General features: G+C 42.3%; 1 protein-coding gene across 5 annotated transcripts in view; it reads right to left on the minus strand.

Moving 5' to 3' along the window:
- Positions 1–24,624, minus strand: part of IQSEC2 (IQ motif and Sec7 domain ArfGEF 2) — a 90,101-nt gene that overhangs the window by 47,946 nt on the left and 17,531 nt on the right. For 4 of the 5 annotated variants that reach the window (XM_053578949.1, XM_053578943.1, XM_053578942.1 and 1 more), the window contains exon 2: positions 8,340–8,369. The exons of the other annotated variant lie outside the window; for it this stretch is intronic. In XM_053578949.1, coding sequence (XP_053434924.1) covers positions 8,340–8,369 — 30 coding nt within the window. The remainder of the gene's footprint in view (positions 1–8,339; positions 8,370–24,624) is intronic. 5 annotated transcript variants of the gene reach the window in all.

Consider the following 24,624-nt stretch of genomic DNA (forward strand, 5'->3'; position numbering starts at 1 on the left):
ACAAAGTGTGCACATGATAGTCATAGTTTGAGTCTAAGGGAGTCTGTCCCTTCTCCCAGGAAGGCAGAAAAGACCTGTGGGAAACCTATTCACTTCAGGCATGGGGGTGGAGACTTCTAGGAAATTACCCCTTAATCTAGAGTCACTTTTGGAATTCAGTCATATCTGAGTGTGCTGGGTAGACTCATGTGATAACCAAGGGAAAGAAGGAATTAAGGGCAAGGAGCTTGACCCAGCCGCAGGGCCCTGGCAAGTCCTTCATACACTTACATAATAGATACTGTGGACCACGCACTGTGCCAGGTGCTGAGTACAGGAGTGACTAAGGGTGGGCAATGTCCTGCTCTCATGGAGCTTATATCCAAATGAGAGGAGACAGACCTTCACCAACTAATGTAATTAAACTGAGCTAAAACCAAGGCAGTCAGGGAAGAGTGTTCCAGGCAGAGGAAACAACCTGGAAAAGAACCTGAGGTGGTATTTCTAACAAGTTCAAAGAGGCCAATGTGGCAGAGAGGAAAAACCGGGGGAGAGAGGTGAGACTATAAGATGTAGGCAAGGGCCTGAAGATACGGAGCCTGGGAGGCCTCAGTAAGCATTTCCATACTTATGCTAAGAGAAATGTGGAAGCCTGTGGTTTGTGGATAGCATGAAGGGATGGGAGGTATCCCTAATGTCCCTGAAGTTGTATGAAAAATGTCAGTTTCTGAGGAGAGCATTTCTAGCTCTCATCAGATCGACAGATGTGATCCTAAAAGGGCAGGGAATCTTATATGATTTCATCAACTGAGTGCCTATAATGAGCTAGTGGCAGGCATACTAGAATCTTTGTGGCCACCCTGCCAAGTAGGGGTGATTTACAGGTGGCGAAACTGAAACCTAGAAAGGTAAAGTGACTCTCCTAAAGTCATCCATCCGTTCATTCATTTATTCTTTCTCAGAGCACTCTACACTTCCCCTATAATTGCCTATAATTATCTGTTTCCTTGTCTGTTTCCCAACGTGACAGTGGGCTTCATCAGAGCAGGGCCCATCACTCTATTATTCACCATCATGTCAACTGCATTTAGCAATTTTGGCACATTTTAGGCACTCAGTAAATTGTCTATGAATGAAAGAATAAATGAATGAACGGATGGATGACTTTAGGAGAGTCACTTTACCTTTCTAGGTTTCAGTTTCGCCACCTGTAAATCACCCCTACTTGGCAGGGTGGCCACAAAGATTAAAGATAATGTGTCAAGTGCTTTGTAGCAGTACCTTATATACAGTAGACATTGTCCAAATTGAAGCAATTATTATAATAGTACTTGGAGCAGTAAAACAAAACAAAACAAACAAACAAAAAACAAAGGGAGGACTTGTGGAGACTTCCCTAAGCCTGGGATAATTTCTCCCACTTTGGTTTTCTTTATTTTTATTTCTTTATTTTTTTATTAAATCATAGCTGTGTACATAGATATGATCATGGGGCATCATACACTAGCTTCATAGACTGTTTGACATATTTTCATCACAATGGTTAACGTAGCCTTCCTGGCATTTTCTTAGTTATTGTGCTAAGACATTTACATTCCACATTTACTAAGTTTCAGATGGCTTTACTAGTAATACTAAAATTTATTTTTAATTAAAAAATAACAATGGCACCTACTATGTGCTGGGGCTAGAAATAAGAAGCCCCTAAGGAGGTGGTAGGAAGCCTCTAGTCTCAGCCAGAGGATGCAAAGCCAGGACCAAGGCCAGAACTGTGGGCATCACCTCTTTGTCTGAAGAACAGTCATTACTGGCATTGCTGACTCAAAACTCTTTACTCATAGGTGAAAACCTGTCTAAGGGGATCATTAATTCCTTCTATAATTAATATAAAAACTACAAGGTTTATATTAATGGAAAAGTAAGCTCAAGTGTCAAGCTGATAATATTGATAATGTATGCTTATAATTATATACTGCAGATAACTATAAATTTAGTCATTGAACTCATAAAATGTAAAAATTCCTGAAACAACCAAGAACCTGGTAGCAGCTGCACCATAAGTAGCATTATGCTAGTTGTTCTGAGGTTATAAAAATGACCATAAGCTGGCAGCAATAATGTCTGCTTGAATTCATGGTATATTTAAAAGTTGTTTTGGCATAAAACAAGGGGGAAATTTTTAGATAAACAGCATGTTTTGATTCAAAAACATAGTGTGTAAAGGTCATCCTGCTATAAACTACAGACCAAAAACTTGATGGATAGGCAATCTAACAATAATAGGCCACTGAGCAGATGACCCTCCTGGCTCTGACCTCACTTGTATACACATAAAAACTATGTTCATTGTAGAATAAATGCCAAGTACCAAGTATTTTACCTCTACTCTCATACACTTCTCAGGAAATCGACCACCACCTACAGTCCCTTGATGCCTCGTGTTACCACAGGCTGGATAGAATCACTTTAGTTAGATGGGGGTGGACCCTAACATTTCCAGGTTGGCAGCTATAATAGGCCATGTACAAGCAGAAGAAGCCAGTCCAGAGAGAGGAGTCAGTGGAAAAGAGATGATAGGGACCAGTAAGCTAGGAAATAAAGAGAGATGAGACATGGGCCCAGGATATGCAGAGAGTAAAAGAGCAATCTTGGTCCTTGACTTCCTGGACTCACTTTCAGTTTGTGTAAGGCCTGACTGTACTTCATTTTACTGTTCTTAGATCTGAGATGTAGGCTCACAATAGTCCCCTCCCCCCACTCTGCCCTTTATCCTTGAGCTAGTTTGAGCGGGCTTCTGTTCCTTGCAACAAAGTGTACCCAGACTAAGACAAATGAAAATTGGGAATATAAGTGCTAGGCTTGCATAAGCAAAATTGCATAAATAATAGTTATGTAGAGGGGATGAATGCAGTTATATGGTATTTGTGTTCGTTCACCCAAAAGGTCCATTTCCTGACACTTGCTACCACAAGCCACATACTACAGCCACACACTCACCCACACTGACATTCAGTGACACACAGAAACAAATGCAGCAACATCCAGACATGCTTCTTTATAGACTCCCTGGCGTAAGGATCACATTAGCATGCAGTATTGCCCTGCACTCTCCACAGCCATACTGACATGAAGCCACCCCGACACACAGCAGTGCACACCCACATACATGAAGACAGTGGTACTGTCCATAAAGCTCAGGGCAGGAGTCGAAGCTTAACTGGGCTCTGCACAGCCTCCCTCCCCAGCTGCTAAGTGAATCATCCCCAGGGCTGCTAATTAAAGCCAGGACAGAGGGGACAGAGGCAAAGGGAGGGGAAGAGAGAGAACGCAAGTTTATTTTGGTGCCAACAAGGCACTCAGCCAGCTAAGGGGTCACCCACTTCCTGAGGCTGGGCTAAACGGGAGCGGGAAAACACAGAGGAAAGGGAGAAGATGGCTTTACTAGAAACTTACCCCTTCTTGCCTCTCTTGAGCTTCGCAGAAAGGCACCTCCTTTAGGAAAATTACCTCAATTTCCCCATCTTCCTCCTCCATCCCACTGTCAGAATCCAGTTCTGCTCCCTCCAGACTCCTGTTCTTACAAACTGGCTGTTGCTGCCTACCTTATTATCACACTCCCATGTAGGCTTGCACAATCTGGCTCATCTGTATCTGCAGCAAATTCAGACTGGGAGCCCCCCATGCACAGGGACTCCCATTACTAACTTCCTTGCCCCACAGGTGGCCCAACACACAAGCCTGCTACATAGGGAATACTCTGTATGTGCTTCTGGAATATAATTGGGTTAGCCACAGGATAGTGTGGCAATCACAAATCTGTTGGTCTGCATTCCTATCTTAATTCTGCCATGAGGTAAATTATTTTAGCCCTCTAAGCCTTAGTTTTCTAATCTGTAAAATGACAAGAACATATGCCCTATAGGATTACTGTGAAGATTAAATGAGAAAATATAGGTAAAGTGCCCAGCACAGTGCCTGGCACACAAAAGCTTTAACCATCATTCAGTAAGTTTCACTGCTGCCACTGATTAGGATGATGAATCACATTTTCACCTCAGGGATGGGGTACAGAAATTACATGGGGCCAAGTTCCAAACCTGGCTTCACCACAGTGCCTGGTGTACCTCAGACAAATCACATAATCTCTCAAAGTATTGTTTCATATGTAAAATGGGGATTCAGGATTATGACACCATAGATTTATTGTAGAGATTTGAGCCTATGAAATATCCTGTGTGGAGGGAGTCCAGCCCTTAGAAGTGGCTTGATAAATTACAGTGATTACTAAGGGACAGCAGGAAGTGGTCAGTCCTCTGGGGCCAGAGAAGCCCAGAAGGGTCGAAACTAGGCTAGGGCAGCCAGGGCAGGCTTACCAGAGTGGGCAGCACTGGGGTTGGGTCGCCTCAGCAGGTAGTAAGTGGCAAGGTTCCAGGCAAAGGAAGAGGGAGGAACAGAGAGCTGAATGGGTTGGGCAACTGGGATGAGATGAACAAGAGGAGACATAGGAAGAAAGAGGTAGATGAAACAGGGGTGGCTCTAGGGACTGGCAGTGTCTTGGACATGTGGATGGAGGAGCTGTGGAAGGTTCATGAGGTCTCAGCCATCCCAGATTGCCAAAAGGTCAAAATAAGGAGGGATCTTAGAGATCATCTAATGCAAACAGGACATTTTGCGGACCCATGGGGGCACCGAGGCCCAGAGTAGGAGGCCTCCTCTGGGAACAGAGCCAGCAGAGGCTCCTCCTCCCACTTCTCCTGACTGCAGGGGCTCCAGTTGCCATGGGGATGTCCCTGTCTCTTCGCGTGTGTCAGCAGCTCCCCCACCTCCTTCCTTTAGCAACAGGCCACCTCTTCTGGCTCTCATCCTTGTGTGCCTAGCAACTCCAGCCTTGTCCCCAGGGTATCCCGAGTTCCTCCCCATGGCAGCACCTCTAGGCCTGGGCTCCCTTGTCTTCTGGTGAGTGGCTTTATCAGGCCTGTCCTGCCCCTCTCTGTTTTCAAGTTCTATACTTCACATTTTTTCAGCTTGACTATAGGGGAGGGCAGAGGGCACTACAATTTGTTGAGCCACATATTTTATGCTAAGCGTTACTTTACTTTAAATTTTTTCATCAACCCAAAGAAGTCAAGATTATTATTTCTATTTCACCAATGTGAAACTAAGAACCAGAGAAGTTAAGGGACTTTGCAAAGAGTACACAGCTAGGAAGCAGGCTCTGTTACTAGCTAGCTTTGTGATCTTGACTCATGGTCAGTTCCTCTTTGGACCTTGGCTTAAGATGACTTTCAGTTAGATCTATGACAACTTCTCACAGGTCTACAGGAAGTCCAGGCACCTTCCTCTCCCCCCAGCCCTCCTCCCATCACCAGCTATTTGGCTCTAATTAGACTGCACTCTTCCTTTGACACTCCATACTTAGAAGCCCTGCCAGCCCTGCCAGACCTACAGGAAGGTCTGTAGTTTGTCTACCTGCTCAGCTCACTCCTTGCTATTCACATTCCACAACAGCCCAGGCCTAGCCCCTCTCTCCACAGTTTCTTCTATCCTCCTAGCCCTTCCCTCTCCATACATGTACATATGCACACATAATATTTATTAGATGAAGAAACATGTTCCAAGGGACAAATTTGTCCATTCATTGGGCCGTGCCTGTTGCTCAAAGGAGTAGGGTGCCGGCCCCATATGCCAGAGGTGGCGGGTTCAAACCTAGCCCTGGCCAAAAACTGCAAAAAAAAAAAATTGTCCATTCACATAACCAGAAAATGACTTAGCCAAAAATGAAGCCTTTTACCTCCAAAGTTTCTGCCCTTTCTATGCTACAGAGCCTAATCTGTGTCCAATTTTCTCCAGCTCCCCACTGATAATAGAAGGTAGCTGTGACCCAGCCCCAAACAGTGTTTTGACTGTAACAGTTGTTCTTTTCCTGCCCAGATCTGTTTTGGCCCCACCAACTGCTCCTTGTCTCTAAACTCACCCCTTGCTTTCTTCCACATGCTGATTCCATCTCCAGCAGTACCTTCCTGATGCAAAGTCTGCATAGCAGTTCTCTGTTAGCCTGCTCAGACACTGCCTGCTCTTGGAAGCTCTCCCTGATCCCTAAATGAAGCGAACTTAAGAATCTACAAGTGGGTCCCAAAAGAATCCTTACAGGATCCCACTCAACCCTGGTTTCAAGTTCAGAATCTTCCCATCACGTTAAAAAGATCTTGCCCCACACATGCCATGCTTTAGGCTCTTCTCACAGCCTGAGTTTAACCCTTGCTTCCCTGACTGCTAAGTCGTCAAGGCCCATATAGCCTCTTTATGGGCCTAGGATGGATGTTAAGAAGCATGTATGAGTAAAACAAATGCTGGATTTGGAATCAGACAGCCCAAGGCACTGAAAATCAGAACCTTATTTTCCTCAACTATAAATCAGGGATTATAATCCATACCTTATAGGGCTATATGAGCATTAAATAAGATTATATTCAGAGTTCTTAGTAGGAACCAATAATCACTGCTATAATTTCTAATATTAGCATAAGGATGAAGGTGATTATTATTGGCCAGCCTGTTGAGAGCTCCCACGGTGATGGTGTGGGCAGGGCTCTGAGCGTGGTGTCAGGAAGACCTGGGTTTGAATCCTGGCTCAGCCATATATTAGTTGGTTGGATATAGGCAAAACCCGAGCCTCTGTTTCCTCAACTGTAAAACAATGATGATAAAGTTGCCCAGGAGGGATAGTATCACCAGGAGGATAAAACAAAAGAAAATACCTATCAACTTCTGGAAGTTGTAAAGGCCCAATGTGTGTCATCATATGACTTATGATTATGATCATTCTTAAATAGCTTGAGATCCTAGGAACTCTCCTGCAGGGAAGGGCTGAGAACTAGAGACACCATCAATCTTGCTCCTCAATGAGTAGCAGGCACAACATCCTACATCCTGTAGGCGCCCCATGCTTGGGGTTAGCCTAAGTTGCCTTTCTCCAAACCCACAGTGGGACTATGAGATCCATGTTATCTTTTAGATAATTCCCTTCCTAAGTGATAGGGACAAGCCATTCCTGTGACATGCTCCTTGGCTACATGCTGGGACTAATTATTTCTCATCACATACCCCTTGTCCGGACACTAGGACTGACTGTGTACATCATATTCCCCCTGCTTTAAAGCTGGCCTCAGTGCGAGTCCATCCCACAGCCCCAAACTTGGCTCTAGGTATCAATGTGTTCATCTTAGACCTCCTGCCAGGGATGCTAGGACAAAGTGTGTCTTATTAGACATTTTTGTCTGTATGCTGGCATCCTCTGCCTCAAACCCATATCCATTGCCTGGATGACAGGAGCAGGGCTGCTGCATATGGTTGGGCATAGTGTTCCCCCCACAAGGACAAGAGGGCATGAACAGGGGCTGATATCCAATTCATGCTGTGCTCACCACACTAGAAACCCTGGTGAAGGACCACAGTAGCCCAGAGGAAAGGAAGCATTTTTCTAATTGAGGCACTCAGAGTGAGTACCCTTGAAAGGTGCATCTTTTTCTATTCTTCACAAAGGTGCTGTATATGCTAGTAGCAGCACTGGCTGGGATGAACTGTACCCATCTGTGCCTCCATTTCCTGGGTTCATATTATCTCAGAACCCCATTCCATAGCCCTTAGCCTAGATAATAAGGCTGATCAACATCCTCCATCATTCTTATACAATCCTTATCCTTTACACGTTTGCTTTTATGAAGCTTTTGATGAGGTAAGGCCTAAGAAATGCACAAAGAACCCTTGCCTCTACTCCAGTTTTACTCCTGCCTCCCCAAGTGGCAGATGAGCATGACTTTAAAACTTACTGAAACTTGTACACTTTTTCCTACCAAGCATGTGAAAAAATTTTTACTTTCATGGTGATGTGTATTGCTAATTTCAGGAAGGTGCCACGTCCAACATCCATCCACATCCTAGTACTCAGGGCTGGCATTGTTCAGGATGGACTGTGAATGCCCAGCGAATTCCCTTTTATAGATCAGGGAAGCCCAACATCTATTGTACTCTCTTCCTCTAGGAGGAAAAGATGGAAAAGGTCCTGGGTCCAGAGCTGACCTCTCTGGAGATCAGCTTTCACATCTGGGTAGCTCCTGTGAGCCCCTACAGTGTTTGGTCAAGCCCCAAGTCAGCTAGGGTCAGAAAGACTGAGAACAGTCTTCAACTCCCTCCCCACACCAGCCACACCCTCTTACCTCCCACCCCACTCCATGCCTACCCCAATATCAACAGAGAATGACCCTTGAGTTGATCCCTACTCCTGCCCATGGATTCAAAAGTAACAAACCAGAGGCCCCGGCCCCATCTCCCAACTACTATTAAAGAAAGAAGGTACTGACCTGACTGTTCTGGAATTCTCACCATCAGATCTGAAATGGAAACAGAGAAAAAAACCCAACACAATCAGCATATGTTCTCTATTCTTCTCCTTCTGCCCTAGCAGTCTTCAGGGCCTTAGGGCTTAATGCACAAGATAAAACCAAGGGGAAGGGTATTTCATGCAAAGAGAATGGCATGTGCAAAGGATGTGAGATGGTAAGGTGCCTGGGCAACTGGAGAAACAGAGGAAGATAGTGTGTCTGGGATGGAGTGAGCAAGAGAAAGAGTAGAGGAGGTGAGGACAGAGAGGCACCAGGAATCAGCTGTGTGGAGCCTAGTGGGTCATGGTGGAGTGTGGCTTTCTTTGCAGTGGCCTAAGAGGCAGCCTGCAGCTATGGGCAGGGGCAAAGCTCAAGCTTTAAATACAGAAAGACCTAGGCTCAGATATCAGCTCTGTCACTTACCAGTCTCCCATGACCTGAACAAGTCACTTTACTCCTCTGAGTCTGAGCCTCAGTCTCTCTATTTGTAACATGAGGCCAATCCTCCCAGCACTGTTTGGATGATTAAGCCCTTTGGAACCCAGTAGACAAATGCCAGGTATTATTGACACCATAGAAGAGGCTTTGCCAATTGCCTGGTCCAACCTGCTTATTTTCCAGATGAAGAGAACAGGACTGAGAAGGTAAATGAATCAGCTGCTGGGCTCCTTTCTACTACACTGGTTTGCCTTTTCATTGTGAGAACCCCCCCCCCCAGAGGCAAAGGAAAAGCAAGAGAAGAGAATGGAGTAGAGGACAGCTCTGAGGGAACAGACAGAATGAGTGAAATCTGAACCACAACCCCCTCCAGCTACTCCTCTCCAAGAAGAGTTTGAGACGTGTGCGAGTGTGTGTGCACACATGTGTGTGTGGGGGAGGGAGGGTTAGGACAGTGGAGCTGCTGTCCATTGGGGGCAGAGAAGGGGAGGAAGGAGGACCAGGGCTCCTGCCTTCTCCCATGCTGGGTTGCAAAGGACATAGAGATGAACACAACCATAGGCTCTGTCCTCAGCTGAGAGCACCGAGACATGACTTTGGCTGAGTGCCAAATGACAGAGGCTCACAGAGGGAGGGAAGGTGGGCCTTGGAAGTGGGGTGGGTGGGAAGGCAGGCAGAGCTCAGCCAGTAAGTAAGCACAGAACTCCCAGTTCCACTACTTACTAGCCATGTAATCCTGGGGAAGGCACTTCACTGTGTCCAGCCTTAGTCTTTTCACTTGTAAAACGGGGCATAGGGGTGGTAGTGGTGAGAATCAGTCCCTTTATGGGATGGCTATGAGGCTTGGCCTAGCACAGTGCCTGGCACATGGTACATGCTCAGCTGATGACAGTGGTACCAACCTTTAGCCTTCTGGGTCCCCTGAAGGAACAGAGGGCCAGAACACCTTATCACATTTATTAAAACTTCCCATCTCTTTCTGCAGCAACAAGATTGCTTCTGAGGCCTGGCCCAGCTATTCTCATGTACTAGGTCTGAGGGGCCTGACTTTAATGATTCCCTAGCTGCCGACAGAATCGTGGCCAAGCCCCCCAGCCTTTCTCTCTATTTTTTTTCTTTCTCTCTAACACTAACCCTCTGCACTAGGCAGGCTGATCTCCTTACCACTCACCTACCCTCAAAGCAGCACACATTTATTCAGTCTACTGCATTCCAGGGCCAGATCTAGGTATATAATCCCTCAAGGAGCTCACAGACACCTACTTTAGAATTTTCTTTCTTTCTTTTTTTTTTTTTTTTTGAGATAGAGTCTCACTTTGTTGCCCTTGGTAGAGTGCTGTGGCATCATAGCTCACAGCAACCTCAAACTCCTGGGCTTAAGCAATTCTCTTGCCTCAGCCTCCCAAGTAGCTGGGCACCGGCCACAACACCCAGCTATTTTTAGAGATGAGGTCTTGCTCTGGCTCAGGCTATTCTCGAACCTGTGAGCTCAAGCAATCCACCTGCCTTGGCCTCCAAAGTGCTGGGATTACAGGTGTGAGCCACTGCACCTGACCTGTACTTTAGGATTTAAACAGCATATATAATCATGTTTGCCATGATCATGAGCAATCATTGAGCACCTACTATGTACTACACATAGTTTTAGGCTCTTTTTGTGCATTATCACCTTCGATTCTGCAATTCATCCAATTGTAAGATGATGAAACTGAGACTCAGAGAGATTGTGCCCAAGGTCACACAAGTTGGGGAGCTTAGAGTGAACCCCCAAACTGTACAGAAGCTCAGTTCTGAGTACATATGCGCTGTTAGGGTGAGTTCTCTCAACTTCATTCTCCAATGTCAAGCCAGAGAGGTACTGATAGACCCAGTGCTCTTTCTGAGAGATTAAAAGATGTATCTCTGCTCCAAAAGTATTTCTATATGATATGTTAAAGTGAATTAGCCACTTCTCCTCACTGTAGACTGATTCTTAGTGTTAGTAGTTTGAGGGTACACAGCATCTTATGACTCTTAATGTTGGGGTACAGCTTACCTCAGGGGTCGATCACCCTTTATATTGTTAGTGTATTATTAATTATATATAGGCAGTGATTATCATCAATGCTATGCTATCCACCTCACCTCTTCCTCTTTCTCACACCCTGCCTAATGATTAGTCTGACTCCTACTTCATAAAGCTGGGTCAAAGCTGTTTGGGGAGGCAGTAGGGACTGGTAAAAAAGAACACTGGGTTTATTATGGCTCATTCCCTAACTGGCAGTGTAAATTTGGACAAGTAACTTCCCTCTAGACCTTGGTTCTTCATGTGTAAAATGACGGGGCTATGTTAGTTGAGTTCCAAGAAATCTTCAGGCCTTAAGATACTTTGTTCCTTTAGAGCCCCAAAGTTTATTTCTTTTATTAGCTAGATTTTTATCAACATGGGTAAGCAAAGGCCCAGAGAGGAGACCCCACTTTGTCAATTCATATCAGTAGAGATGGATTTCTCCTGCTACTCTCCACAGCCTTCTCTTAATGAAAGGCCACTTAGGATATCAAGATTCTCAAAAGGCTTGGGTATGCCAATTCCTACTCACAGTAGTGACACTCAATAACCAGTAATCTGTTAAAGCCTATGAGAATAGTGATCATACTTTCTGGACCAAAAACTTGAGTATGTAATCTGGCCAAGGATTTTGACACTGCTGCTTCCAGATGCCAGAGGCAATTGGGAAGATGGGAGGATAAATGGCAAAATATCAAAAGTGCCTGAACCTTTTGGAGACTTATGGGGATAACAGCAAAATGACTGAAAAGAATGGAGGTACTACAGTCACTGAATTAGACTTTCTGCCCTTGCCTTCTCACTGAATTCCCTGCTTCTTATTTTGATCCTCCAAGATGGCTATAAGTAGTAAGTAGGGGAATATGGTGCCTTTCCCCAAGAACCTAGCACTGGACAATAAATAAGGTTGGCCTCTGAAAGCTAAACTAATAAGACAAACACAAAATGCATCAGAAATAAGATATACAGAGTCATCTGAATGAGACAGACTGGTCCTCAGGCCAGGTTTGAGTAACATGTCTAAAAGATCATGTGTCCAACAGAATCCAGGATGTTGGACACCAATGGAAGTAGATTTGTTAAAAATGAGACTTGAAGGGTCAACTCTAAACAGGGCTCCTCCCATGAGTGTCCTGAAGAAGAAGAGGCAGGTACCCTGCCCAGGAATCATGTGAGTGTCTCCAAAAGCTGAGAACCAGTCCTGGGGCAGTGAGGCACATTTTCTTTGGAATATCACCTTGTGTGACTGCTAGTGGCTTCAGTGAAGTTTGTCCTTCTTGCACTGATGGCTACAGGAACATTCTAAAGCACAAATCAGTCGATGTGGTTCTCCAGCTTTGAACATTAAGCAATTTCCCCAATGATCAAGCCCAAATCTCTCCAAAGCTCTAAATCTCACCACATCCTCCCACCTACCTTTTGATCGTATCTGGTAGGTGCTACCTCTGGAACACATTTGCCCTTCCTTATGTTTTTCAAATGATTTTTTTTTATTTTGTCTACACTGATTGCATTTGTTAGGCAAAGTACCTCTTGCAAAAGTGTCTTCCCCCAAAAGGTGTGGCACACACCAAGGCCCCATCCCACTCCCTCCTTCCCTTTCTCTGATCTTCCTTTCCCACCTTCTTTTCTCTCTGGTCTCCCCTTCCCCCACTCCCACCGTGTCTTTAATTGTCATTAATTGTCTTGACCACTATGGTTGTATCAGAATCGAGTACATAGGATTCATGCTTCTCCATTCTTGTGATGCTTTACTAAGAACAATGTGTTCCACTTCCATCCAGGTTAATACAAAGGATGTAAAGTCTCCATTTTTTTAATGGCTGAATAGTATTCCATGGTGTACATATACCACAGCTTGTTAATCCATTCCTGGATTAGTGGGCATTTAGGCTGTTTCCACATTTTGGCGATTGTAAATTGAGCTGCAATAAACAGTCTAGTGCAAGTGTCTTTATGATAAAAGGATTTTTTTCCTTCTGGGTAGATGACCAGTACTGGGATTGCAGGATCAAATGGAAAGTCTAACTTGAGTGCTTTGAGGTTTCTCCATACTTCCTTCCAAAAATGTTGTACTAGTTTGCAGTCCCACCAGCAGTGTAAAAGTGTTCCCTTCTCTCCACATCCATGTCAGCATCTGCAGTTTTGAGATTTTGTGATGTGGGCCATTCTCGCTGGGGTTAGATGGTATCTCAGGGTGGTTTTGATTTGCATTTCTTTAATAGATAGGGATGATGAGTATTTTTTCATATGTTTATTAGCCATTTGTCTGTCTTCTTTAGGGAAGGTTCTATTCATATCTCTTGCCCATTGATATATGGGATTGTTGGCTTTTTTCATGTGGATTAATTTGAGTTCTGTATAGATCCTAGTTATCAAGCTTTTGTCTGATTCAAAATATGCAAATATCCTTTCCCATTGTGTAGGTTGTCAATTTGCTTTGGTTGTAGTCTCCTTAGCTGTACAGAAGATTTTCAGTTTAATTAATTCTCATTTGTTTATTTTTTGTTGTTGTTGCAATTGCCATGAAAGTCTTCTTAACAAAGTCTTTCCTAAGACTGATATCTTCCAGTGTTTTTCCTATGCTTTCTTTGAGGTGTGGGTCCAGTTTCAGTCTTTTACATGTGGATATCCAGTTCTTCCAATACCATTTATTGAATAGGGAGTCTTTTCCCCAAGGTATGTTCTTGTTTGGTTTATCAAAGATTAGGTGTTTGTAAGATTTTAGTATCATTTCCTGGTTTTCTATTTGATTCCAAATGTCTATGTCTCTATTTTTGTGCTAGTACCATGCTATCTTGGACACTATGGCTTTGTAGTACAGCCTAAAATCTGGTATGGTGATGCCCCCAGCTTTATTTTTATTACTAAGAACTGCCTTAGCTATACGGGGCTTTTTCTGGTTTCATACAAAATACAGAATCATTTTTTCCAAATCTGGAAAGTACAATGTTGGTATTTTAATAGGAATGGCATTGAATAGGTAGATTGCTTTGAGAAGTATAGACATTTTAGCGATGTTGATTCTTCCCATCCATGAGCATGGTATGTTCTTCCATTTGTTAATATCCTCTGCTATTTCCTTTCTGAGGATTTCATAATTTTCTTTATAGAGGTCCTTCACTTCCTTCGTTAGGTATATTCCTAGGTATTTCATTTTCTTTGAAACTATGGTGAAGGGAGTTGTGTCCTTAATTAGCTTCTCATCTTGACTGTTATTGGCATATACAAAGGCTACTGACTTGTGGACATTGATTTTATATCCTGAGACATTACTGTATTTTTTGATGATTTCCAGGAGTCTTGTGGTTGAGTCTTTGGGATTCTCTAAGTATATGATCATGTCATCTGGAAAGAGGGAGAGTTTGACCTCCTCTGCTCCCATTTGGATTCCCTTTATTTCTTTGTCTTGCCTAATTGTATTGGCTAGAACTTCCAGCACTATGTTGAATAGTAAAGGTGACAGAGGACAACCTTGTCTGGTTCCAGTTCTAAGAGGAAAAGCTTTCAGTTTTACTCCAGTCAGTAAAATATTAGCTATGGGTTTGTCATAGATAGCTTCAATCAATTTCAGAAATGTGCCACCTATGCCTAAACTCTTCAGTGTTCTAATTAGAAAAGGATGCTGGATTTTATCGATTGCTTTTTCTGCATCCATTGAGAGGATCATATGGTCTTTATTTTTGCTTCTGTTAATATGGTGGATAACGTTTATGGACTTGTGTATGTTAAACCAGCCTTGCATCGCTGGGATGAAACCTACTTGATCATGATGTATTACTTTTTTTGATAATAAGCTTTAATCTATTGGCTAGGATTTTGTTGAGAATTTTTGCATCTATATTCATGAGTGAAATTGGTCTGAAATTCTCCTTTTTAGTTGGGTCTGTTCCTAGTTTTGGTATCAGGGTGATGTTTGCTTCATAGAACATGTTGGGGAAGATTCCTTCCTCCTTGACTTTTTGGAATAATTTCTGCATTACAGGAATAATCTCTTCCTTGAAGGTTTGATAGAATTCTGGTGTGAAGCCATCTGGACCAGGGCATTTTTTTGTTGGAAGCTTTTTTTTTTTTTTTTTTTTTTTGTAGAGACAGAGTCTCACTGTACCGCCCTCGGGTAGAGTGCTGTGGCGTCACACGGCTCACAGCAACCTCTAACTCCTGGGCTTATGCGATTCTCTTGCCTCAGCCTCCTGAGCAGCTGGGACTACAGGTGCCCGCCACAACACCCGGCTATATTTTTTTGTTGTTGCAGTTTTGCCGGGGCTGGGTTTGAACCCACCACCCTCGGCATATGGGGCCGGCGCCCTACTCACTGAGCCACAGGCACCGCCTGGAAGCTTTTTTATTGTTTCTTTAATCTCAGTCCTTGAAATTTGTCTGTTCAGGAGATCTATTTCTTCCTGGCTAAGCCTAGGGAGAGGGTGTGATTCCAAATATTTATCCATTTCCTTTACATTGCTAAATTTCTGGGCATAGAGTTTCTGGTAGTATTCAGAGATGATCTCTTGTATTTCTGTGGAATCAGTTGTTATTTCCCCTTTATCATTTCTGATCGAGGTTACTAGAGATTTTACTTTTCTATTTCTAGTTAGTCTGGCCAAAGGTTTATCTATTTTATTTATTCTTTCGAAACACCAACTCCTTGTTTCATTAATTTTCTGAATGATTCTTTTGTTTTCAGTTTCACTGATCTCTGATTTAATTTTGGATATTTCTTTTCTTCTAGGCTTAGATTGTTCTTCTTTTTCCAATTCCATAAGATGGCTTGTGAGTTTGTTGATGCCCTCTCTTTCTGTTTTTTGAATGTAGGCATCTAAAGCGATGAATTTTCCCCTCAAAACTGCTTTTGCAGTATTGCACAGGTTTTGGTAGCTTATGTCATCATTGTTGTTATGCTCAAGGAAGTTAATGATTTCCTGTTTCATTTCTTCCTGCACCCAATTGTCATTCAACAGAAGGTTGTTTAATTTCCATGCCTTTGTGTTGGGTTGAACGTTATTGTTCGAGTTGAGTTCCACCTTTAGTGCCTTATGGTCTGAGAAGATACAAGGTAAAATTTCAATTCTTTTGATTCTGTTGAGGTTTGTTTTGTGGCCTAGGATATGTTCAATTTTGGAGAATGTTCCATGGGGCGACGAGAAGAATGTATATTCTTTATGTTGGGGATGGAGTGTTCTATATGCATCTATCAAGCACAGTTGTTCTAGGGTCTCCTTTAAATCTCTTATATCTTTATTTAATTTCTGCTTAGAGGATCTGTCTAGCTCTGTAAGAAGAGTGTTAAAGTCCCCTGTTATTATGGTATTACCAGATATCATATTGCTCAGACTGAGTAAGGTCTATTTCAAGAATTTGGGAGCATTTAAATCGGGTACATACATATTTAGAATTGAAAGGTCTTCTTGTTGTATTTTTCCCTTGACCAATAAAAAGTGACCATCTTTGTCTTTTTTGACTTTAGATGCTTTAAATCCACATGTATCTGAAAATAAGAACACAATTCTTCTTTTCTTCTGAATTCCATTTGCCTGAAAAATTGTCTTCCAACCCTTAACTCAGAGTTTTAATTTGTCTTTTGAAGCTAGATGTGTTTCCTGCAGGCAGCAAATGGATGGCTTGTGTTTTTTAATCCAGTCAGCCAATCTGTGCCTCTTCAGTGGGGAATTCAAGCCATTAACATTTATTGAGATAATTGATAAGTGTGATAGTGTTCTATTCATCTTATTTTGTGAGAATCCATTTCTTAGTTTTATCTTTTGCATCAGTGTGGAAGTTAGGTTCTGTCCTTTAATATCTGAGTTCTAACTTTGCTGCTGATCCATTATGATGGTCACTGTGCAGAACAGGTTGAAGTATTTCCTGTAGAGCTGGTCTTGTTTTGGTGAATTTCCTCACTGTTTGTACATCAGTAAATGATTTGATTTCTCCATCAATTTTATTTATTTATTTATTTATTTATTTATTTATTTATTTATTTATTTTTGTAGAGACAGAGTCTCACTCTATGGCCCTCGGTAGAGTGCCATGGCATCACACAGCTCACAGAAACCTCCAACTCCTGGGTTCAAGCAATTCTCTTGCCTCAGCCTCCCGAGTAGCTGGGACTACAGGTGCCCGCCACAACGCCTGGCTATTTTTTGGTTGCAGTTTGGCCGGGGCCAGGTCTGAACCCGCCACCCTCGGTATATGGGGCCAGCGCCCCACCCACTGAGCCACAGGTGCCGCCCTCTCCATCAATTTTAAAGCTTAGCTTAGCAGCTTAGAATTCTGGGCTGGAAATTGTTCTGTTTAAGTTAGATGACCATTGTCTTCTTGCTTGGAAAGTTTCATTGGAGAAGTCTGCAGTCACCCAGATGGATTTGCCCCTGTAGGTCAACTGACGCTTAGTTCTGGCAGCTTGAAGAATCTTTTCTTTTGTCTTGACTTTGGACAGGTTCATCACAATGTGTTTTGGAGAAGCTCGGTTAGAGTTGAGGCAACCTGGGTTCCGATATCCCTTTGAAAGGAGTGTGTCAGAATCTTTGGTGATATTTGGGAAATTTTCATTTATAATATTCTCTAGTATGGCTTCCATTCCGCTGGGGCATTCTTCTTCCCCTTCTGGGATTCCTATAACTCGTATGTTTGAACGCTTCATAAAGTCCCATAATTCTGTCAGTGAACGTTCTGCTTTCTCTCTCTTCTTTTCTGCCTCTTTAACTATCTGAGTTATCTCAACAACTTTGTCCTCTACCTCTGAAATTCTTTCTTCTGCATGGTCTAATCTGTTGCTGATACTTTCTGTTGCATCTTTAAGTTCCCTAATTGACTGCTTCAGTTCCTTCAGCTCTGCTATATCCTTTCTATATTCTTCATATCATTCATCTCTTATTTGATTCTGTTTTTGGATTTCCTTTTGGTTATTTTCCACTTTATTAGCCATGTCCTTCATTGTTTCCATCATTTCCTTCATTGTTTTCATCATGTGTATTCTAAATTCCCTTTCTGTCATTTCTAACATTTCTTTATAGGTGGAATCCTCCGCAGTAGCTACCTCATGATCCCTTGGAGGAGTTGCTCTGGACTGGTTCTTTATGTTGCCAGGAGTTTTCTGCTGATTCTTCCTCATGAGTGATTTCTTTTATCTGTTTCCTTGCCCTAATTTTCCTTTCAGTTCCTCTTGCTCTTTAAGTTCCTGTGCCTCTGGACTAGAGTTTCAATGAGTCCTTTTGGTACAGGACCAGAAGGATGAAGAGCAAGAAGGGATAAACAAAATAATAAAAGAGAAAGCAAGAATGGGATAAAAGAAAAAAGAGAAAGGAGAGGGGTTGGGTAAAAGGGAATATTGACAAAAAGAAGAGAGGCACAGAAAGAGGGAGAAAGAGCAATATAGGTGTACAGTAGGGTACTCTGACCCAACCTTAAAAAAACCCCAACCTCTGGTGCCAGGTTGGGTGGTTCCCTTGAGGTCAGCAGCTTTTTGCTAGCCTGTTTGGACACAGTACCCCACCTCCACCAAGTAGAGAGGAAAGATAAAAATGCTGTAAATCAAACCAAAACAAGCAAACAAAACTTTACAGGATAAAATTGGGGGGAAAACCAAATAATAGGCATAGAATCACTAGCAAAAATGAAGTTCTAATTACTGAAAAAGCCAACAAGGGGAAAATGTATTTAAATAGAAAAGTGGAGAAAGAAAAGAAAGAAAAAAAAGAGAAGAAAAATCTATAGTGAAAAGGTTGAAATTAAACAACAACAATAAGAAAAAAAACAAAACAGTATGTATATCTTGCTGAATATTGTCTGGGCAACAGGTGATCTTTTGGGGTATGAGATGTTAATCACAATGCTGATATGACTGTAGGCCTCTGCTGACTTCTCAAAGCCCGCAGGGTGGAGAGCCTGAATCTCTCCTCAGCCTGCTTAAAAAGCACTTTAAACTTCTAAACATGGCTAAGCAGAAGCTTTCCCAGGAAAGCACTTGTCATGGGGATCACTGCTGAAGTGGCTATCCACTTACCTAGTGTGCCAAAACCGGTCTCACTCTGCCCCTGAGGGCTAAGGCTGTAAGGCAGCTCAGTCCTGGCCTTTAGGCTGCTCAGTTACTATATTACTAGCTCCTGCCCAATCCTTGTTCTGTGACCCTGAGGGCGGAGCTTGCCAGGGCAGTTCTCTCACAAGGCCTTGGCAGCCCACAGCCAAACACTATTAGCTTCATGGGCTCAGGGGCTCAGTCTGGGGCCCTAGACAATGCCCAAAGTTCTCTGCACTCATGCCCAAGCTCTCCCAAGGCAGTTCAATTGAGTACCAAAAACACCAAAACAGCTCACAGGCAAGGCCTTTCCATCTTGTCATCTCACTGCTGCTGTACTTACAGCTGCTGGCGGGATTAGACCGAACGAACACATGCAACCACTTGCCAGTTTTCCACTGCTTTTGTCCTCCTCTTGGGGTCCAGAAGTATCTCACTGACTCCCTATGTCCTCAAAGGGATGATTATAGGCAGATCCCACTAGCCAGAGATGCCTGGAGTCTTGTCTCCCCAGTCTCACTGTGCCCAGTTGCAAGGAAGCTGTTACTCAGCAGCTACTTCTGAATCCAATGTTTTAAATGATTTTTTAAATTTTATTAAAGTAATACATGAAAATGTTTTTTTTTTTTTTTTTGTAGAGACAGAGTCTCACTGTACCGCCCTCGAATAGAGTGCCGTGGCATCACACAGCTCACAGCAACCTCTAACTCTTGGGCTTACACGATTCTCTTGCCTCAGCCTCCCGAGCAGCTGGGACTACAGGCGCCCGCTACAACGCCCGGCTGTTTTTCTGTTGCAGTTTGGCCGGGGCTGGGTCCGAACCCGCCACCCTCGGCATATGGGGCCGGCACCCTACTCACTGAGCCACAGGCGCCGCCCAATACATGAAAATGTTTTAAAAAGTTCAATTGTAAAAAAATCTTAACAAAAATCATTGGTCTCCCTTTGATATGAGGACAATTAATGACAATTAAGTTTATGGGGGGGGAAGCAGAAAGAGGGATGGAGGGAGGAGGGTGGGGCCTTAGTGTGTGTCACACTTTATGGGGGCAAGACATGATTGCAAGAGGGACTTTACCTAACAATTGCAATCAGTGTAACTGGCTTATTGTACCCTCAATGAATCCCCAACAATAAAAAAAAAAAAAAAAGAAATAAAAAAAAAAATCATTGGTCTCCTTTCAACTCTTTTAGTTCTCTTTTTCTGAATAGACTTTCTTATTTTTTAAGTATATGCTCACATTGTTGATCCATTTTTGATATTGTCTTATATATCCTTTTTTAATTTTATACCAAAGTCATATATGTCTATAGATTTTCAAGTCATATCATACTGCAGGGATTAAAAAAACACACACACACAACCAAATACCTGTTTTACCCCTCCTTGCTCCCAGCTCCAAGTTTTGAAGGCAACTGTGTTCATCTCTTTCCACTGCTTTTTCCATATTTGCCTCCTCACTTCTAAAGAACACATTCATTCTTCTGTTTCTTGATTTGCTTTTTCAGCTTTGTGTGTTATGTCATGAATTTCTACTACACAGTAAGAGAATATAGCTTTTGTACACACATTACTACCATATTTATGTGTCTTTAAACATGATTTTACACACATGACTGTGTGGTGGGTGACTACTTTTACTCACTCCAGTTGTCCTACAGGTACACACATGCCCTCCTCTCATTCCACAGTAGAGTTATATCACAAAGTTTGGGTTAAATCAACACTTATGATCAATCAACATTATTGATCATGTTGAACATATGACTACATGGATACTAATAATGGACAAATCATACCATATACTATGATTACACCTTCTTTCCCATCCAGCTTTTTATTTTATCCAGTATTGATTACTATCTGTTTTTTTTTTATTGGCTTAATTCTTTTTTTTTTTTTTTTTTTGTAGAGACAGAGTTTCACTTTATTGCCCTCAGTAGAGTGCTGTGGCATCACACAGCTCACAGCAACCTCCAACTCCTGGGCTTAGGCGATTCTCCTGCCTCAGCCTCCCGAGTAGCTGGGACTACAGGCGCCCGCCACAACACCCGGCTATTTTTTTGTTGCAGTTTGGCCGGGGCTGGGTTTGAACCCGCCACCCTCGGCATATGGGGCCAGTGCCCTGCTCACTGAGCCATAGGTGCCGCCCGCTTAATTCTTTTCATACAAAATGATCAATTCTCCCCAAAGCATCAGAAGTACAATTCTCCTCTCAATATGTTTTCACACATCAGGAAATCCATCAGATTATTTTTTTCCCTTAGAAACTGCCATCCTCCTGCTGTAATCTAGACTGGCTCCTTTATAGGCCTGCCCAGGTATTGCCCTAAGACTTTCTCTCTTCTCCATTATCCCAGGATTCCCTTCATCTCTCTTCTGTGTTGGGTTTCTTACTTCCTAGATTCCATGGCTTTTTTCTGAGTTTATGTCTGCATTTTGTTGGAGCACATTCTCCAGTGCTTCATGAGAAAGGAGGCATAAGACATAAAACCTTCAGTCCTTAAAAGTCTGAAAATTTCTTTTATTATTGTAATTTTGTTATAATAAATATGTAATATATAATTTTATTATAATACATATATAATATATGCTGGGTTATATATATTATATAAAAAGTGTATATTTATTATAATTTTTGTTTATTTTTATGTATTTCTTGACTTTCCAGTTTCTAGTACTGAATACCCTCATCTTTGATTGATAATTTGGCCATGTATAGACCTCTAGGTTGGAAATCCTTTTCCCTCAGAATATTGAGAACACTGTTCCATCATCTCCTAGCTTCCAGTGTTGCTATTCCGAAGTCCAATGCCATTCCTTTTCTTGATCCTTTGTATATGATATGTGTTTTTTTGTTTTTTTATTAGAAGCTCTTGGGATCTTTTTTTTTTTAATCCCTGGTGTTCTGAAATGTCACAGTGGCATATCTTGGTGTGGGTCTTTTTATCATTCCTTGTTGGGTACTCAACAGGAGTTTTCATTTCTTCAGTTCTAGGAAATATTCTTGTATTATGTCTTTGAGAATTTCCTTTCTATTGTTTCCTCCATTCTCCATATCTGGATATTGGAATTCCTCAATTGATCCTCCAATTTTATCATTTTTTTCTCTTCTGTCATTCTCATTTATCTTGTTATTTTGCTTCCTAGGATATCTCCTCACCTTGTATTTGCTAATCCTTCTGCTGAAATTTTTATTTTCAGTCCTACAATTTTTATTTTCCCAGGTTTCTTCTCCTCCTTTCTTTTGTTGCTTCCAAATTCCCTTTTTATATGTTTGTTTGTTTATTTGTTTGCTTTTTCAGTCTCTCTTCCAGGCTGATGTTCTTCCTTACATAGCCTTGGAATATCTGATCATCTTAGGCTATCTAGAGCTTTTTTTTTCTTCCTTAAAAAATCAATTTGTTGAGGTTTAGTTTACATAAAATAAAAGATACCTATCTCAAGGGTCCTTGGCTGGTGATCCTTGACCATTGGTTCCCATGACTCTACCAAGCTACATGGAAGCTTTCTTATGTGTACCTGGAGCTTACCAGGTGGTGGACTTCATTATCGAGTTATTGGTCTGAAAGCCTATGATTTTGTTGGAAGATTCCCAAATATCATTTTTTGGAGGTCTTTTTTTTCTGGGGCCTTTCCGTTTCCCCAGAGAAGAATCCTTTGATCTCTTGTGTGCACCTGACTTTGGTGTCCTAGAAGTGGGAGAGTAGAAGGAGGCTGGAGTTCCATTGTTTTACTTATTTATTTTTAATTTAATTTTATTTTTTTGAGACAGAGTCTCACTATGTTGCCCTCAGTAGAATGCCGTGGCATCACAGCTCACAGCAACCTCAAACTCTTGGGCTTAAGTGATTCTCTTGCCTCAGCCTCCCAAGTAGCTGGTACTACAGGTGCCTGCCACACATCCGGCTATTTTTTGGTTGCAGTTATCATTGTTTAGTAGGCCTGGGCTGAGCTCGAACCCGCCAGCTTCAGAGTATGTGTCTGGCACCCTACTCACTGAGCTACAGGCACCGAGCCAGTTCTACTGTTTTAGGTAGGAGAAAGTTGGAGTCCCATCATTTTAGGTTGTAGATCCCTTTACCTATAGTCTTGTTTAACCCCATGTTTTGCTTGGTGTCTTCAAGTCTAAAGCCTCTTAACTCCAAAGAATCAACCTCCATCTGTAAGAATAGGGCAGGGGATGTGGGTAAGGAAGATCACTGACTGAATGGCATTGGGGAAGGGCCAAGTGGAAAAGATTTTTTCAGGTCTATATCTCACTCTGCCTTCTGAGGTCCACAGTACCACTAAATCCTAAGCATTGCTGGGATTCTCTAAGTGAAATAGTTTACTTCTGGTCAGCATCCCAGAAGTTATGTATTTCTACTTTTTTTATTCCTTTATTCATATTTTAGTGGCATTTAGGAAGACAAAAGAGAGAAATAAGTTTATTCAACTCATTGTGTTTAATAGGAAGCATCCCTTCTCATTCCAGCCAACTCCTATTCCTCCTCCATGACTCATTTAGGTGCCTCCTCTTCCAGAAGCTTATCTTCATGTTCCCAGGTTAGGTTAGGGGCCCCTTCTCTGGTCTCCCACAGTATCCTTTTCTTGCCTCCATCACAGTCCTGATCAAACTGTCCTGAAATTTTCCATTTCCATGCCTGACTCTCCCAACAGACTAAGAGCTCCTGGACTGTGTCTCTTTCCTGACTAGACCCCCAGAGCTCAAGGTCTCATTTCCAGAGGTATGAAGTAAATATGTGGTAATGGAATGAATAAATGAATGACTACAAGAATGAATCAGACCCAGCCAGAGGGACCATCTAGAAAGGGTAATAAGCTGAATACAATTGCTTGTACATAACGTCAGTTTCCTAAAAGCTGTCTTAAGTTCTCTTAAAGGTGTGTGTGCAAGTATGTCTGCTGCAGCATGATTTAAACCAGTGAAAAAATGGACCCAGCTTCTATATTCAGAGAATGGTTAGCTCCATCATGGTACATCAGCTGCCACTACAAATGATGGCTATGAAGAATATGCAATTAGAAGGGGGAAATGCTCAAATAAAAAAAGCAAGAAAAACTTGTACATGTAGAATCATTTCAGCACTATAAAAAATGCAGAAACAAGGGAAATATACCAAATGCTCTCAGTAGCTGCCTCTGTCTGTTGTAATCATGTGTAATGCTTTTCTACTTGACTTTTCCAAGTTTTTATAAATTTTCTGAAATGAAAGAATGCATTACATGTATAATTTTTAAAAAGCTACTAGGAAAACTAGATTAAGTATCCTAAGAGTACCATAACAAACAAAATACCTTGAAGTGAGATCTAATAATCTATGTGTTCCCTTGTTTTCTGTAGGGTTTACTGGGAAAGCTTCATAATACCTTTACTACCTTTACTACAAAGTAGGACCTAGCTCAGGAAGCCAAAGGAGGATTTTAGAGCCCAGTCTATTACAAATCACAATATCATGGACTCTACTGGTCTCAACACTAAGTCCCACACTTTACAAGTCCTTCCCTATGAGGCAAAGTATCTGTGGGGCCAAGGAGCCATGCCCATAATGATCTTTGGCTCTATCCCTACGGACTACACTCCAAGTACCCAGGAACTCAGAATTTCCTGTTCAAATTTCTGGAGCTTACTTCCAGGAATTATGTGTTCTTATAATCCAGACCCTCTGCTAGGATCAAGGGGTGGCCAAAGAGGAAGGGGAGATAAAAGGGCTTGGAGAAATGGGCTGGGGTGTCTGTACAATCTCAAGGTTCCATACGG

The sequence above is a fragment of the Nycticebus coucang genome, chromosome X, assembly GCF_027406575.1.
Source record: "Nycticebus coucang isolate mNycCou1 chromosome X, mNycCou1.pri, whole genome shotgun sequence".
NCBI lineage: Eukaryota > Metazoa > Chordata > Mammalia > Primates > Lorisidae > Nycticebus > Nycticebus coucang.